Source organism: Thalassophryne amazonica, chromosome 7 (genome assembly GCF_902500255.1).
Source record: "Thalassophryne amazonica chromosome 7, fThaAma1.1, whole genome shotgun sequence".
Taxonomy (NCBI): domain Eukaryota; kingdom Metazoa; phylum Chordata; class Actinopteri; order Batrachoidiformes; family Batrachoididae; genus Thalassophryne; species Thalassophryne amazonica.
In genome coordinates this window covers 88,677,985-88,695,285 of record NC_047109.1, presented here as the reverse complement: position 1 = coordinate 88,695,285, position 17,301 = coordinate 88,677,985, and the positions used below count along the sequence as shown (strand labels likewise).

The 17,301-nt window shown below is 42.1% G+C and overlaps 1 protein-coding gene across 3 annotated transcripts in view; it reads right to left on the bottom strand.

Annotated features, from left to right (window-relative positions):
• Positions 1 to 400: 400 nt before the first annotated feature.
• LOC117514497 (MAGUK p55 subfamily member 6-like) overlaps positions 401 to 17,301 on the bottom strand; it is a 29,493-nt gene continuing 12,592 nt past the window's right edge. For all 3 annotated transcript variants that reach the window (XM_034174986.1, XM_034174987.1, XM_034174988.1), the window contains 10 exons: positions 16,436 to 16,588; positions 15,723 to 15,872; positions 15,265 to 15,492; positions 5,757 to 5,888; positions 5,519 to 5,621; positions 5,347 to 5,418; positions 5,077 to 5,238; positions 4,794 to 4,996; positions 4,562 to 4,690; positions 401 to 1,433 (listed from right to left, as the gene is read on the bottom strand). In XM_034174986.1, coding sequence (XP_034030877.1) covers positions 1,257 to 1,433; positions 4,562 to 4,690; positions 4,794 to 4,996; positions 5,077 to 5,238; positions 5,347 to 5,418; positions 5,519 to 5,621; positions 5,757 to 5,888; positions 15,265 to 15,492; positions 15,723 to 15,872; positions 16,436 to 16,588 — 1,509 coding nt within the window. In that variant the 3' untranslated portion in view covers positions 401 to 1,256. The remainder of the gene's footprint in view (positions 1,434 to 4,561; positions 4,691 to 4,793; positions 4,997 to 5,076; positions 5,239 to 5,346; positions 5,419 to 5,518; positions 5,622 to 5,756; positions 5,889 to 15,264; positions 15,493 to 15,722; positions 15,873 to 16,435; positions 16,589 to 17,301) is intronic.

The following is a 17,301-nucleotide window of genomic DNA, read 5'->3' as shown; positions in this document are numbered from 1 at the left end:
TTCTGAATTTGCTGTTGTCTTAATTTGGAAACATAGTGGTCTCTATCAGCCACCATATAAGACATCTTTATGCTTTGCATAAGTGCTCCAGTATTGGTGGTCAGAGTGAATTTCAATATTGGTGGTCAGAGTGATGAATTTCTTTTTGTTTGTGCAGAAAAATGTCCTGTAGAAACTTTTAATGCAGTTTGTGTTTGAAGAATTACACCCCCAAAAATTCTTTAAATCTCTGTAATGTGAACTCACCTGCACCAGACTCATTTTTAAAGCACTTTGGTATATGAATTTTAAAGAGACATAAAAGTTGACCAAGAAAAATTCACTTCCTGGTCCACCATTCTTCTTCATTGAGCAGCAAAACCGATTTGGGAAATGTAATAGAGTGATCATGAATCAGATCGTTACAAAACATGTTTATTTGACCTCTTAAAATACATGTCTGGAATATTGTAAAATATACCTTTGAATTAAATGATTTTTAAAGGTTAGGTGCTAGTAATCACATCAAAAGGGATATTTTTACCCTGTTAGTCCTGTGGAAAAGTTATTTCTTAGCACGGCAGTGACGGCTCTAAACAGTCATAAATGTATGAAGTGACTTATGATAATACAAGCCTGTGGTGCCCCAATTGGCATTAGATAAATCGTATAGTATTTTCTTGTATATCTGTGTGATATTTTCTCTTCCATCATTTAACTAATCCATGTGCAAGGAACCATTTTTCCCTTAAGGGAACAGAGAACGTGTCTCCCCTGTTGTTTTCTCCAAGCAGTTATGTAGTGAAGTAATACTTGATGTATATACACTGTAAACTGTAACACTGAGGTATTATTCTTTTTGTGGAACAAGCCCTCATTTTTCCAGAATAAATATGCTTGTCCTATCTTGCATACAAATGTAAAATTAAAAACATAGCAAAAAAAATTTTTTTTTTACTCTTAAACCTTCCTGACATAATGGTAAGTTGTTGTTTCCAGTCACCCTGAATCAAAACCATTTGCTTAAAACCATTTTTCCAATAAATAAGTACACTTTTTTTTGTTTTGATTTGCATAGTATGCTAGAACGTATCTGGAACGTCAGAGCAAAGTGACTCAGCTGCGGGTTGGAGTGGAACCCACATTCTCGCTGGTTTGTCCCCCACTTTGTCCTTGTGTGCAGCAGGCTGTTGGATCCCTGTTCCCTCTGGCTGCCCCATCTCTTCCCAGGCTGAGCATCTTGGGACACTTCAGTCTGACCAGTCAGGAGCAGAGCATCAGTACACCCAGCTGACGGGTACCCACTGCGGCTCTATGAACAATCGCTCGACGGCCTCCTGCAGTTTGTCAAAGGCCTTGTCCAGATTGTCGTTGGTAATGGTCAGGTCAAAGTAGTGGCTGTACGCCCGGCGGATCCTGGCACTCTCATCCACGGTCTTCTTTAGGTCGTTCTCCTGTTGCATAAACAGATTGTGCTCGTGAGGATGGAGATGGCACCATGTTAGTTCCTAACCCCATGCGAGACAGTTCCAAAACACTGTATCTGAGCTGTCCTTGTAGCTCATTTTAAAAGAGAAATGTAGAGTAGTGATTTTTAACAAATAAATGATTTTAAATGTCTTTACTGGTTATTTTCCTGGCAGAAGCATTCAATGCACATGGTTAACTCAAGGACTGTCAAATGTGAAAACTATGTTTTTACAGTTTCTGAGTATGATAAACTGTAATTTATAAGAAAACATCCGTTTCAGATTCATCGACAGGTTGTGGAGCTCAGAGGGCAAAATGTTAACTGGCTGTAAACCACTAACTGTAGACCAGTGGTTCTCACACCGGTCCTCTAGGACCTCCTAACCTACACATTTTCCATCTCTCCCTGCTCTGTCACAAGCTGATTAGTTTACACTTAATGATTTCATCAGCTTGTGGCACAGCAAGGAGAGACGGAAAATTTAGGTGGTCCTTGAGGATGTGTTTGAGAACCACAGTATTTTAGACATGGTAAACATTTTAGACAGTCAAGTATTTTAGAAGTTTGAGTCATAGTGTAATCCTTGGTACTGTTTAAAACTAATCAACACTTTAAAAGAAACAAAAGGAGAAAAATTCCCCCCATTTGGAGGCTAGAATCCTCTTGGTACTGAAATCATTTATCACAATGTTTCTTTGTGTGTAGGCTTTCAGTTGTCCAGGTGGTTTCCATAGTAGAGAAGCTTGAATCTTCGACTGGACTGGGTTGCTTGACGCAAGGACGTTTCGCTTCAAATCGCAGAAGCTTCCTCAGCTAAAATTCTTGCTCTGGAAGTCTGACTTCTGTCTGACTCTTGTAGAGAAGAATAAAACAGAAGCCAACAAAACTCTCTACTCTCTATTCTACTCTCTACTCCTTTCAAGTCTCTACTTGAAAGGACCAAACTCAAACCAGACCACATCTGCCAACTCTTGGAGATCTGCCTCAACACCACGTATTTCCTGTTTAGGGGGAATTACTACAGACAGATTCATGGTTGTGCGATGGGGTCTCCGGTATCCCCCATTGTGGCCAATCTGTACATGGAGTGAGTGGAGAAGACAGCCTTGACATCTTTCACTGGCATCTCTCCCAGTCACTGGTTCAGATATGTTGATGACACATGGGTTAAAATCAAGCAACAGCAAGTTGAGGATTTTACAGAACACATCAACTCGGTGGACGCCAATATCATGTTCACACATGAGGATGCCAGAAATAACCATTTAGCCTTCTTGGACTGTGATGTTACGATTGGAGAGAACAGGCAGCTCCAGACAGGGGTTTACAGAAAACCAACTCACACTGACCAATATCTGCTCTTTGGCTCAGACAGAAGTCAGACTTCCAGAGCAAGAATTTTAGCTGAGGAAGCTTCTGCGATTTGAAGCGAAACGTCCTTGCGTCAGGCAACCCAGTCCAGTCGAAGATTCAAGCTTCTCTACCATTTATCACAATATGTATTTTTCTATCCACTGACTAAAGCCCCTTTCAAACCCAGTTGCTTCCTGTGGTGTCATGACGACGCAGGAATATCTGCGTCAGGTCCGCGCACCAGGAGGCAGACAAGTGAGGATGCAGTCTGCAGGTTCCCTGAACACAGAAGTCAGAGTGCACAGTTTGGCTGCAGACAGTTTGGCTGCTGTTCTGTTATACAACCCCTGGCAAAAATTATGGAATCACCGGCCTTGGCGGATGTTCATTCAGTTGTTTAATTTTGTAGAAAAAAAAAAAGCAGATCACAGACATGACACAAAACTAAAGTCATTTCAAATGGCAACTTTCTGGCTTTAAGAAACACTGTAAGAAATCAAAAAAAAATAAAAAATTGTGGCAGTCAGTAACGGTTACTTTTTTAGACCAAGCAGAGGAAAAAAAAATATGGACTCACTCAATTCTGAGGAATAAATTATGGAATCACCCTGTAAATTTTCATCCCCAAAACTAACACCTGCATCAAATCAGATCTGCTCGTTAGTCTGCATCTAAAAAGGAGTGATCACACCTTGGAGAGCTGTTGCACCAAGTGGACTGACATGAATCATGGCTCCAACAGGAGAGATGTCAAATGAAACAAAGGAGAGGATTATCAAACTCTTAAAAGAGGGTAAATCATCACGCAATGTTGCAAAAAATGTTTGGTTGTTCACAGTCAGCTGTGTCTAAACTCTCGACCAAATACAGTAGTTTCTTTCCTCCCTTGACCGTGAGATGCACGCGTGTGAACCATCCTTGAGCAAATGTGGAGATGTCTGGAGTTCTACTTGATGTTGACATGTCCTGGACTTATGTCCTTTTCCTGTGATGAGAGAGTCTGAGGAGAGAAAGGAACTAACTGCCTGAAGACAATTTTTTTTCCTTTTCTTTCCTCCTTTGACAGCGAGATGCGTGCGCATGCGTGCGAACGAACCATCAAGCAAATGTGGAGATGTCTGGAGTTCTACTTAATGTTGACATGTCCTGTCTCAGGACTTATGTCCTTTTTTTTTTTTTTTAACTGTGATGCGAGAGTTTGAGCAGAGAACAAGGAACTAATGCCTGCAGCCAGACTTTTTTTTTTTTTTCTTTTAACTGTTCACATGTGCGCGCGTGAACGAACGTCCATGAGTGGACTAGAGATGTCCAGACTTTTTACTGGATATTTCTGGCAATCAGTTCTGAGGTCTTTTTTTTTTTCCAATGTGTAGTTTTTACTGCATTGAGGACACGGTATAAAAACAATCCTGTGTGATTTATACTGCGGGAACAATGGAACACAGCAGGAATCATAAATTGGCTTTGAGTCACACTGGGTAACGCCTCTTTGTCCCGACTTGCCCTGGAACCACTTCCTTTCTGCGTCGAGCACAGGACGCCACAAAAATTAAACAAGTTTAATTTTTCGGCGCCCGACTTGCTTCCTCCTTTGTGTCGCCGAGCTGCATCGTCTCGGCACTGAGTTGCTTCCACGCGGCGTCGTCATAATGATGCACGGCGCAACCGGGAGCACCCCCGTGGGTGTGAAAGGGGCTTAACAGACTAATTATTTTGGCTTTTTGTAGGCTGGTTTATTATGCCAACTATAAAACCTACTGTGAGCAGTTTGGTGGTCAGTCCAGCGTCGACCACGGCTTTGTGCATAGCTCTTAGTGTGTCCAGTTCAGGAGCAGCAATAAACACCACAAATGGCATGAACTCAGCAGTCTTCAACATTTTCAGGGCCTGGACAGAAAACATCAAGAGCATATCACCGAAAGGTTTAAGAAGGGAGGGAAGAAAAGAAAAACAAAAACTAAATCTTGACCGTGTTCAACATTCAACTCACCTGAGGATTGACATCGAGGATGCAGGTCCGGCTCGTGTCCACCACTTCATGGATGGAGTCTATCTTGGTGCCATAAAGGTTGCCGTCGTATTCGCCGTGCTCCAGATAACGGCTGTCCTTGATATCCTTTTCCATCTCCGCCCGCGTCACAAAGCAGTAGTTCTGTCCGTGTCTTTCCTCTTCCCTCGGAGGCCGTGAGGTGACTGGAGGGAAGATGTGAAGAAACGTGTTACATGCGCTCTGGCAGGACATCTGGGAGTGACCTTTGACCTTGCACACTCACAGGGTACAGTGGTTCCATATCGCAGTGGGTTCATGACAATCAGTCTGTTCTTCAGGCTCCGCCTACCAACACCCTGGGCTCCGATCAGTACGAGCGTTTTCCTCTGAAACGGCGGCATCTTTGCTACCTCTTCATAAATCTGCAGCTCGTAACGGTCAAATTCTGTTCAGAGCAACACACGGGCTGGGTGAGCAGCAGAATTTCATCTGTGTCTGATTCACTGCAGTGGCAAAAAACTACGAGCGACGCCGGCCAATTGTGAGGACACACCTGCATTCTTTGAGGTGAGGTACATCATTTTTTTCTTCTTTTTCTTTAAAGTTTGAGTTCCACAGAGCATTCCTGGGACAAACACAGGGGGATCACTTTCACCACAAGGAGGCGCTAAAGGCAAATACTTCACAGCTAAACAATGGATGGTTGTGAGGTACAACGGTCTGACCTGCACCAGACGTATCACAGTCTCTTCTCACAAAAGCTTTCCTCTTCTCCTCCAAGAACTGGCTGGGGATCAGACCAGTGGCTCCTCCAGCAACGTTACGTGCCTACAGGAGAAGTCAGGGTAGCTGAGAAGTGCTTGGCTGGGATATTTCTACCCCGCTGAATAAAATGTTGCTGAATAAATGCAGTCCATGTTTCCATTTTACACAGCCTGCTTTCTCAGTGCCCTGCCTCCTCACTTGCCACCAGTTGGGGTCCTCCTTGTTAACGACGTGAAGAATGTCTCTCTTGGAGAATGCCAGCCCCGCCTCTTTACACGGGATCAGGTTGTCTGTTGATGGGTTGTAGTTGAAATGAGCCTTCAGATAAACCTACAATTTGTGGTTTGAACAAAATATGAAGCAGGCAAATTATACTGACAATCCAAACACTAGGACTGAACAGCAACATTTTAAATCCACATTAAGATATAGCCTCACATTCAGTTTAGGAATGTTATCAACCATCAGCCATCCCAAAGGTGATTACTTACTTTATTTACAACGTAGTGCCTTGGTAAACTGTTGCATCGCCAGTCTTAATGGTTTAGATGATGTATCGGTCATTATATGTTTATTACAGCTGTGACAGCCCGTTCAGCAGCGTGCGCTGATCCACGGCTGTGTGATGCATATGGACTCACAGCAATACATGGTATTTTTGGTATGACTGCGCAATGTTCACATCTACTTCACATCTGCGTGCCACAGACTTTGCACATTACATTATTTCCTTTGCGCACCGCAAACGGGATGCACGTGGGTGCAGTCCGGGACATGTTGGCAAGATTAGACGTGCCTAACCATGGCAACTTTCCCCTCAAACACGATCAGACTGTTTTGAATGCTGTTTTGACACCGTGTGAATAGTTAGAACATAGTCAGAGTCCACCTCGACTGTTTTGAACATGAGCTAAACATTGGGGCCGGCCACATGAAGTTGCCGACTTTAGAATGCACGCAGAATGCTGTTGGAGGGTTTCGATTGCGCCTCAACTTTGCCCGTTTGGAAGAATTTTCATTCGGACGGCATTTGGGCTGATTTGGCCTCTAGTGTGACGGGAATGGGTGCAATTTGGTGGGGGGTGGGGGGGGACATTTCCCCCCCCACTAGGGCTGTCCCAAACGATTATTTTTTTAAACGATTAATCTATCGATTATTTTATCGATGCATCGATTAATCTAACGATTAATTTTTTGATTCGATTTCGATTAACGATTATTTCACCATTACTTCACTAATATAACCATTTATACATGTTGATTTAAATGTCTGAATGAAAAAACACATTCCTTAACATTGCAAAACCCAAAATTACCCCCCCCCCCCCAACACCACCTGCACGACAATGTTTGAATTCTAGAAGCTCTGAAATGCAATCTAGGACTATTCCAGACGATAAACTGGAGTGAGTGCAGCATCCATTTAGGTGAGAAAAAAACAAAACAAAACAACTTTCCTTATTCAAATTCATTCCAGTAGTATTCTGCTCTTAACTAGGATGCAGCCGTTTTCTAGCTTGGCAGATAGTTCTGGAGGAAAACACTGAAGAAATTAAACTGAAAATATGGTTTGACCAAAACAAACAGTCATTAAACTTAAATAAGACAGGGATGAAATGGAGGTGTAAGAGTCACTAGGTGTTCACAGGAAACATTTATTTCTGTGTGTATTTATTTATTTATTTATGTTCATTGTTAGATGGTTTTATGTTTTCTGTTGTGTTTGTATTCAGGTTCTTTTTGTCTCTTTCTCTAAAATTGTATATAATAAGTATATATTGTATATAATAATCATTAGATTATTAATATATAAACAAAACTTTTAAAAAAATATTACAATTTGAAAACAAATGCATCCGAACGTGATGACAGCTGCAACTGCTCAAAGTTAACTTAACATTGAAAATGCCATAGACATGCTAACGCATTAGCATCGCTCCCGTTTTTAAGTTATAAAATACATCTATCAACTGTTTCAGAAGACCATAACAGGTCGGTTTAACATAAAAAGGTAAATAATACTCAGATGTATGCTCTTTAGGGTTTTAGCGGGGGGAAATTAAGCGAAGGAAAGAAAGAATAAACAAAGCAACAGGTCGAAGCACTGTTTCAATCTGCGAACCACTGCTTCGATTGGTTCAAGGTTCAAAGCAAAGCCGCGCTGCAGAAAACCTGCTGCAGTGTCTGTAATCAATGTAGAGAAATTATCATTTTCCTGACAAACACCACCCAAAATAACGGCCACTCTGAAGGACCGATAACAGAATCATTAAGCAAAAAGCTTATTGATGTCGGTGGATTGAATCATTTCTTAACGATACCCGAGAGGAACTGGTTCTCAATACCCATCCCTAAGCGCAAGTTATCTTTTCAGACATTCAGTAAACGACTACATAATTACACAGAAAATCAACAGTAGCCTAAAACACTAGGTGTAGACAACGTATTGTAGGGTACGTGCTTCAGAAGAGCCACTCGCTGCACTACTACCACGACTCTCCGGGGCCACCATCTTTGTTGTTGATCCGTCGACGCGTCGGCATGCAAATTTTGTGTAGATGCATTTTTTCACCGATGACGTCGATGTATTGCCCCACCTCTACCCCCTACCTTTTCAACCAGGGGGGACAGAATATGGTATGTCCCCCCCACCTTCTGACATATGTGTGTACTTGAAACATGCTATGCCAGTCTTATGTGCAAACCATGTCAGAATAGTATCTTTGTTTCTGCAAGTTTGTATTTTTAGCAGCATTAACTTGTGTACAACACCTGTTTCTTGTTTGTCACATTCAGAATTTTCTGGGACTGCATTTGCCCAGATTTGAAACCAAAAATAGTTGCCTCTAGGGACTAGCGTCTACACATAAGTATCAATAGACCGTATGCTAATTTACTCAATTCTGAAAGTTAGAAAAGGAAATCAGAAAAGCTATCTGGGACCTCAGAAAGCCCATCTGCAATTATTGCTTGATCTCCAAAATCAGTCTATGCAAGCGAAATTATGTTCAGTATGAGTGTTGTCATTAGTGCCACTTCAAAAATTAAATTCATGATAAGTAATTTATCCTAAACTTATTATCTGTTGTTTTTTCAAACTTATTCAAAAACAAATCTTGAGGAAAAAAAAAATACAGTATGCGACAGTTAATAATTATTAAGAGCCTGTTCTTTCATCCATCCACCCATCCATTTTTTTCCGCTTTATCCGGAGTCAGGTCGCGGGGGCAGCAGCTCAAGCAAAGCCGCCCAGACCTCCCGATCCACACACACCTCCCCCAGCTCCTCTGGGGGAACCCCAAGGCGTTCCCAAGCCAGCCGAGAGATGTAGTCCCTCCAGTGTGTCCTGGGTCTTCCCCGGGGCCTCCTCCCAATGGGACGTGCCCGGAACACCTCTCCAGCGAGGCGTCCAGGGGGCATCCGGAAAAGATGCCCGAGCCACCTCAACTGAATCCTTTCGACGTGGAGGAGCAGGGGCTCGACTCCGAGCTCCTCCCAAGTGACCGAGCTCCTCACCCTATCTCTAAGGGAGCGCCCAGCCACCCTGCGGAGGAAACTCATCTCGGCCACTTGTACCCGCGATCTCGTTCTTTCGGTCATGAACCAAATCTCATGACCATAGCTCGATCGGTAAATAGAGAGCTTTGCCCCCCTACTCTGCTCTCTCTTCACCACGACGGTCCGATACAGCGACCTCATCACTGCAGAGTGCTGCACCGATCCATCTATCGATCTCATGCTCCATCCGTCCCTCACTCGTGAACAAGACCCCGAGATACTTAAACTCCTCCACTTGAGGCAAGGACACTCCACCGACCTGAAGAGGGCAAAGCACCTTTTTCCGGTCGAGAACCATGGCCTCGGATTTGGGGGTGCTGATTTTCATCCCGGACGCTTCACATTCGGCTGCAAACCACCCAAGTGCACGCTGAAGGTCCTGATTTGACGAAGCCAACAGAACCACATCGTCTGCAAACAGCAGAGACGTAAACAGTGCTGGTGGAGAGCTGCTTCCGCCTCCTGAGGCGTCGGACGGTTTGCTAGAATCTCTTCGAGGCCGACCGATAGTCCTGTTTTTTCATATTTATGAAAACATTTTACCACATTGCAGTTTTTTTTTTTTAATGGAGAACTCAACCTATCATTCTTTTTGAGTTCTACACGTGGTGATACCTTATTTACACCAGGATGTTAATAAAATCAATGCTGGCTATTCTCAGAATAAAGTACTTATATCCACAGTTTCAAATTGTGTAAGTCAAATGGTGCCCACTTTATGGTCTTCTCAAAACATTAAAATTACTGTTCTGGATGCTCAGAATGCATCTGAGCTTATCTAGAAAACGTTGGCTTCTGGGGCCTGAAGCGGCCCCCAGACCCCCGGCCTATGGGCCTTGGCCTCGCACTTTGTCCCCCCCCAATTTCTAGTTCTAAATTGCGCACTTGGACAGGGGTATAAGTTACACACGCATAATCAGTTAATTACCAGTTCACATACTCCTGTTGCTTGACAGAAAAACAAAAACAGCACAATTCTCATCTTTCCTGGTGAATCAGCAAAAGAAGTCCATATAACATGTTTTACTCCAATTTAGGGTTTTTTTTTTGGGGGGGGGGGGGATACAAAGAGTTTGTTGCTAGTGCGCACCACACAGGCTCTTTATGTCACTCCACAAACTATTAACAAATTAACTGTAAGATGGCACAAACTTCCCATGCTTATTGGTGCCTGCCAGTAAGGAAAATCTGCAGAATGAGGTTCCTGGAAACACCAACCACCCAGCAAAACCTCAAAGAATATTATAAAACTATTTTACTGAGTCATCGTTGATTTTGGTTCCCACTGCTCAGGGCCACTTAATCTTTAAGACTTTTTCTTCTTCCTTTTTTGTTTTTCTTTTTGTTTTAAACTGTTAATTACGTCCCACTGTCCTGACAATGAGCGAGTAACAGGGGAGAAGCACCAAAACAGAAAACATGGTTGCAAAAATCAAAACTGTCAATTTATTTCAGGTCCACAAAAGAATACTGACCATACAAGTTGTACCTGTCAAAAAAAAAAATGCCTCTTGGAGAAGAAGAAGGAAAAAAAAAAAAAAAAAAAAAAAAAAAAAGGCATGCAAGTCAACTTTTTTTTCTGTATTATCAGATCTGTAATTTGGGATTATTAAGCATTGTTATGTCCACCAAGGACGTAATTTATGTCTGTCTGCCTGTCAGCAAGATTATATCAAAACTACTGCACGAATTTTGACAAAATTTTCACCACAGATAGATATTAGACCATGGAAGACTCCACTGAATTTTGGAGGTAATCAGAATCTGGATTCTGGATCAAGATTTCATTTTATATAGACTTTGAAGGATTACATCAAAACTACTGCATGAATTTAGATGAAATCTTCAGCACAGATAGATATTACACCATGGAAGACATCAGTAAATTTTGGAGTGGATCGGGATCAAGATTGTGATTCTGGATCATTTCTTAAATTTTCACCATTTCAATGATCATCTCAAATCTGCTTGATGGCTCTTGACAAAAATTTAAATCACATGTGGCTATTTGGGGTTTTCACATATCCCATAATCCCTTGCGCACCAGAGAGTCGCTGCAGTCAAAACAACATAGAGAATCCACATGACAGTTGTAAATGAATATTATACTACTACTTTTTTTATGCTTTTCGTCACGTTAATAAGAGACTGCATGCATGATACCCTGAAAACTTGCTAAAACAATTATAACAAATAATCCGTGTCTGTTACGTTTAATCTGCGTGGAATTTAATAAGCGCAAACCAAAATTTCAGACATATTATATATATTAGTCTGGAACAAAGAGGACAAACACTGTTGTAAAGAACAATAATCAAGACGTTAAAGAGCAAACTTCACTTTCCTCCAGAACGACATGATCAGGAAGCGAGCGTAGCTCACAGCAGCTCCCATTGAAAATAACAGAGAGACAGCCTGTGATTGTTTCATGTTTACATAAAACGAACACAATAACGTCTATAAACCCAGAGGAGAGTTTTAGGCACAATATAAAAATAGTTTTATGTTGCGATGTTAATGCTGTTGTCCGTGTGCAGCGGTTCAAGTGAAGCCCGATTAGAGCGTCTCAATGCAGTTCTCAATGTTACTAAGATCTCACAGCGCGGCGACCTCTCCGAGGTTTTGCGGGATTTGAAACCTGAAAAGCCTCAATTGAACAAAAGAAGACCTTATTAGTGTTGGATGTTGGGAGTGATTCAGATCAACAAGCAGGTTCTGCAGCAGAAAGATTAATTAATTTTGTTTCATGCTTTGACTCTTGGGAAAGCCCTATATACGAGGTCTGTCAATAAAGTATAGGTCCTTTTTATTTTTTTCAAAAATTATATGGATTTCATTAATATGTTTTTACGTCAGACATGCTTGAAACCTTGTGCACATGCGTGAGTTTTTCCACACCTGTCGGTGACGTCATTCGCCTGTGAGCACTCCTTGTGGGAGGTGTGGTCCAGCCCCCTTGTCGGAATTCCTTTGTCTGAGAAGTTGCTGAGAGACTGGCGCTTTGTTTGATCAAAATTTTTTCAAAACCTGTGAGACACATCGAAGTGGACATGGTTTGAAAAATTCAGCTGGTTTTCGGTGAAAATTTTAACGGCTGATGAGAGATTTTGAGGTGATACTGTCGCTTTAAGGACTTCCCACGTAGTGGGACGTCGCGCAGCGCTCTCAGGCGCCGTCGTCAGCCTGTTTCAAGCTGAAAACCTCCACATTTCAGGCTCTATTGATCCAGGACGTCGTGAGAGAACAGAGAAGTTTCAGAAGAAGTCGGTTTCAGCATTTTATCCGGATATTCCACTGTTAAAGGAGATTTTTTTAATGAAAGACGTGCGAACGGAACGCAGCCTCTGCGACGCTCCGCCACAGGAAAAACACCTCTGTTGGAAGCCTTAAGGACAAGTTGGAACATGCCCAGCTATTAAACAATTTCTCAGATACTCACTCCACTGAAAGCCATCAAAAGCCGCCTGGATTTTACAAATGGTTATCACCACGGAGGTGTTTTTCCTGTGGCGGAGCGTCGCGGCGGCTGCGAGCCGACGCTGCAATCCGTCCGCATGTCTTTCATTAAACAAATCTCCTGTAACAGTGGAATATCTGGATAAAATGCTGAAACCAACTACTTCTGAAACGTCTCTGTTCTCTCACGACGTCCTGGGTCAACAGAGCCTGAAATGTGGAGGTTTTCAACTTGAAACAGGCTGACGAAGGCGCCTGGGAGCGCTGCGCGACGTCCCGCTCTGTGGGAAGTCCTTAAAGCGACAGTATCACCTCAAAATCTCTCATCAGCCGTTAAAATTTTCACCAAAAACCAGCTGAATTTTTCGAACCGTGTCCACTTCGATGTGCCTCACAGGTTTAGAAAAAATTTTGATCAAACAAAGCGCCAGTCTCTCAGCAACTTCTCAGACAAAGGAATTCCGACGAGGGGGCTGGACCACACCTCCCACAAGGCGTGCTCACAGGCGAATGACGTCACCGACAGGCGTGGAAAAATTCATGCATGTGCACGAGGGTTCAAGCATGTCTGATGTAAAAACATATGAATGAAATCCATATAGTTTTTGAAAAAATTAAAAGGACCTATACTTTATTGACAGACCTCGTAGATAGTATTATTATTATTATAACAAATAAATTACTTTTCAGTATACATGTCACACCAGCGTGTACCGTACATCACAGGACCTACCGAATAAGTAAAAACACCATATCATATACTGCGGAAAATATGGTACTTTGTTAGGAGTGCCATGCAGAGTAAAAAGTCATTTTTCAGACATTTTTCCCCCATCCTCTACAGATGCATTCGCAAACAAAATCATCTGAGAGTGGAGCCATTGTTTACAAATAGAATTATTCAAGTCATCTGCTGAAAATTTCAGAATATTTTTCATATTCATATTTTCCCCGTTTTCATGTAGTCTTCCTACAAATTGAGCAGGATCTCCCAACAGAGGAATGAGGCAATCTGATCCAGCACAAAGGTCACTCTGACATAACCCGATATAGTGCTCCTCAGTGTCAGCTACAGGGAAGATGGTCCTGGGGGCCCATAAGTAAAGTGATGTATGTCCCCAGATAGTGTGTGCAAAATGTTATTAATAGAGCTTCACTGGGCTCAAATCCAGGGGTCTGGCATTCTGAAATCACCCAGGTCAGGTGGTATACCACCAAACTCTATGACCCATTAACATACTTAAAATTGACAGAACACAGCCACACATGTACAGTTTAAAAAGTGAGTAAAGCTCAAAATCCTTCAACTAGCTTTCATTTTCATGCATTGGGAACACTGCACATTATATTCCAAATCAAAACATGAAGAAAAAAAAAATCTAATTTGTTATTACTTCACAGAAAGTGAGAAGAAAAACTAATATTTTGTTTAACAAAATACTTCTGTTTAAAAAATAGTGTCCACACTTCTTTCTGTGACCCTTATTTGAGGACAAAAGCAGCAAATGTTGTTGCTGGTTGTGCATTTCTTGCTGAAAATCTGAGTAAAATGGGTTGTGCCAAACATTGTTCAGAAGAACAGCATACTTTGTTTAAAAAGTTAATTGGAGAGGGGAAACATATGGAGCCACTGTGAATTCTCTCAACTGCTGTTGTTTGGTCTCTGCTTCTTTACTGCTGAGCAGGAGGAGTAGAGGGGATGTTTTCTGAAGCCGGGCTATTTGAGAGAGCCCTCTTCTGCCCAGCACTCAGCTTCAAATTGTCTGTTCGTCGAGCGCGGAGTTTCTGAAAAATTAATTGAATTGTTGCTGAAAATGTGTGCTAAAAAGTTAGTCGCTTCACTGTCCCGAGGCTGTAAAACACCAGCTCAGCGTGCAGCTGAGGAGGAGAAGCCAAACACAGATACTGTCCGCTGAAAGGGGAAAGTCTCCATTAAAATCTTGCGCGAGCGTCAATGGTGATATATTTATTTTACAGTTGAAAGGCTTCATGTTTCCAAAAAGTTTGAAGTTTGCACAGCACTTGAACAGCAAGAGAGGAAGAAAAAAAGAGAGAGAGAAAGACAGAGGGAAAGAGAAAGTGAGCGAAAGAGAGCAAGTGAGAAACAGAAAGACGGAGAGAGAGTGTTGTCGTTTCTCTTTAAGTCTATAAAAATAAAAGTAATTAATTCTTTCATCAAAACATCAAATCTAGGCTTTCATCTTAGATACACCTTTTGGCAAATTGTAGCTCAACTTTCAGGTTTCCTTTTTAAGAAAATCATATAAAATCAATATTAAAGCAAACAGAGCTCTAGTATCAGATCGGAAAAGTATCGGTATCGGCAGATATCCAAATTCAGGTATCGGGATCGGATCGGAAGTGGAAAAATTGTGGTTCAGTGCATCCCTAATGTAGTCCTATCATCCTGGTCTGGAATACCTGTTCAGAGGTCTTAGAAGTTGGTCGACTCCATGCAACACAGATGTGAAGCAGGTTCTGAGAAACAGTAGTTATACAACAAAATATTAGTTCTTCAAGTTTTGTTTGAAACAGAATGTGCAGTGTTCCCAACGCACTGCACTTATAAAGCTATTATAAGGATTTTGAGCTGTACTCACTTTTTAAAAACACAATGCTATTATTTTGAACACAACTGTGAAGCTGTGATTCCCCACAAAAAAATGCAACGATAGCATGCCTCTTCCCTCACCTGTGGAGGTGCAGGTGTCTCCTTGTAGCTGGGCAGGACTTTGAGTGTGATGCTCCCACTGCAGTCCCTCAGCAGCTCTTGGAGCTCTTGTGGATTACTGCTGACATTGCAACCGTTCACCTCCTGGATTATGTCTCCTGCGTGCAGCGTGCACTGTCTGTCAATCGAGCTGCCATGCAGGATCCGTGCAATCACCATTTCTCCCCGCTCCACTCGAAACGTCACCCCCTGAAAGCGAGCCAGTGCAAGCAGAGTATCATAAATCTGCACTCCGGAAATCTGAAGGATTTATGGGCTCCTGGCTATGAAAGAATGCAATTCAGCTGCCGGGCAAATTAAGAGGCCGTGTACTGACAGACTGTCGATATGAGAGGACACGCGTGAAGCACTTCTCAGATGACACTGCTACACGATTCCTGTGCAGAGCTGCGGTTGATATAAACGCCTAGCTGCCTTACCAGTGGTTCACCGGCTCTCTTCTGGATGCCAATCATCCTGACAGCATTGATGGGCATGAGCAGACTCGTCGTCGGGGCATCGCTGTTCAGCGTGACATGAGGCATTTCGTAGCACTTTGCGGCCACTTTATCGTGAGCCTCAATCAAAGACTGAGACAGAAACCACAGAGAGACAGACACACACACACAAAAAAAAACAAACAGGACAAAATGTAACTCAAAGGAGCAACAAACAAGCTTTGATTTCTGGCTCCTTACTAATCACAACTACATCAGTCACTTGACACAGTTACAAAGCTGCAAAGACAAATTACCAAGTTGTACATATTCCTTAAACACAAACCTACTTCAGACATTTTAGCTTTACACTGATAAAGGAATAATTTAATGAGTACACAAAAAAACCAAGCAACATTACAGAATTAGAATGACTGTGAGACTAAAAAAAAAAAAAGCATCAGTAAACCTCAGGATGACATTCTTGTCTCCCTCACTTTACCACCACAGCTCAGCTCGGTACTGGCCCAAGGAACTACACCCCCAACTAAACATGCAACAGCTTGTACGAGGTGCAAGATGTAACAAGGTTGATGAGGAAACGAGACTGCCCAACAGGCTCCACTCATGTAAAGTTAGGACAATAATTAAACCCCTCAACCTGCATGACTAGTTGTTTCAAGTGGAAATGTGAAAGAGGAAAAAGCCTAAAATACCTTAAAATGTGGTTCTTGGAGGATTTTGGAAAGCTCTGCTGCGGCAGCATCTTTCTCCAACAGGGTGTTCAGAGAATCCACGATCTCCTTCACCAGAAGAACGTTATCTTCCTGTACGGGCTGTAGCTTCACTTCCTCAAGACGTTCGTGAGCCTACACACACAAAAACACACACCCAAAAGAAGAAGCAATTAGATTGTTGGCTAAAAGCTTACATTTACTGACAGCCACTCAAATTATTATACCATAACCAAAACCAAATAATTACAGCACTTGAACAGGAATCTGACTCGTGTTTGAGCACGTAAGAGTTGTTTTGCTGTCGTTGCACAGGTAACAACACTCAGTGTTGGTATGAAATACATTTAGTGATTCTGTTCTGCACACGCAGGACAGAAAGCAAAGATCAAATACAAAAAATACCAAACAAGCAGCGTCTGACCACATCTAACCCAGTCTGTCATCATTCTGTATGTCAAAATTTAAGAGGAACAATTACTTCATAACTAAAGAGTTTTTTTAAAGCTCCTAACAGTGTCAGTTATTGCATTTTTAAATTACTGCATTCTGCAACCTGAAACCTCAAGTTTGCTGATTTACTTAGAAAGTAAGAAAGAATTTAACCGCAGAAACCTCATAGGGAATTTTTTTTTAAATTCTCATCTTATATGATGCTAATTCAAGGAGACTCGGTTTGTTAATATTTTTGCTAAAATGAACCATTATTCATACATAACTGATCAGTAAATATCTCCTCAGTGGCGTTCATGTTTTTGTGTCCTCAGCCTTTGACATCGAGAGACACTTGTGAGCAGCTTAGTCAAGAGGCTGCTGGACAGACGTTCTTGGTGATACTGATGTCTCTG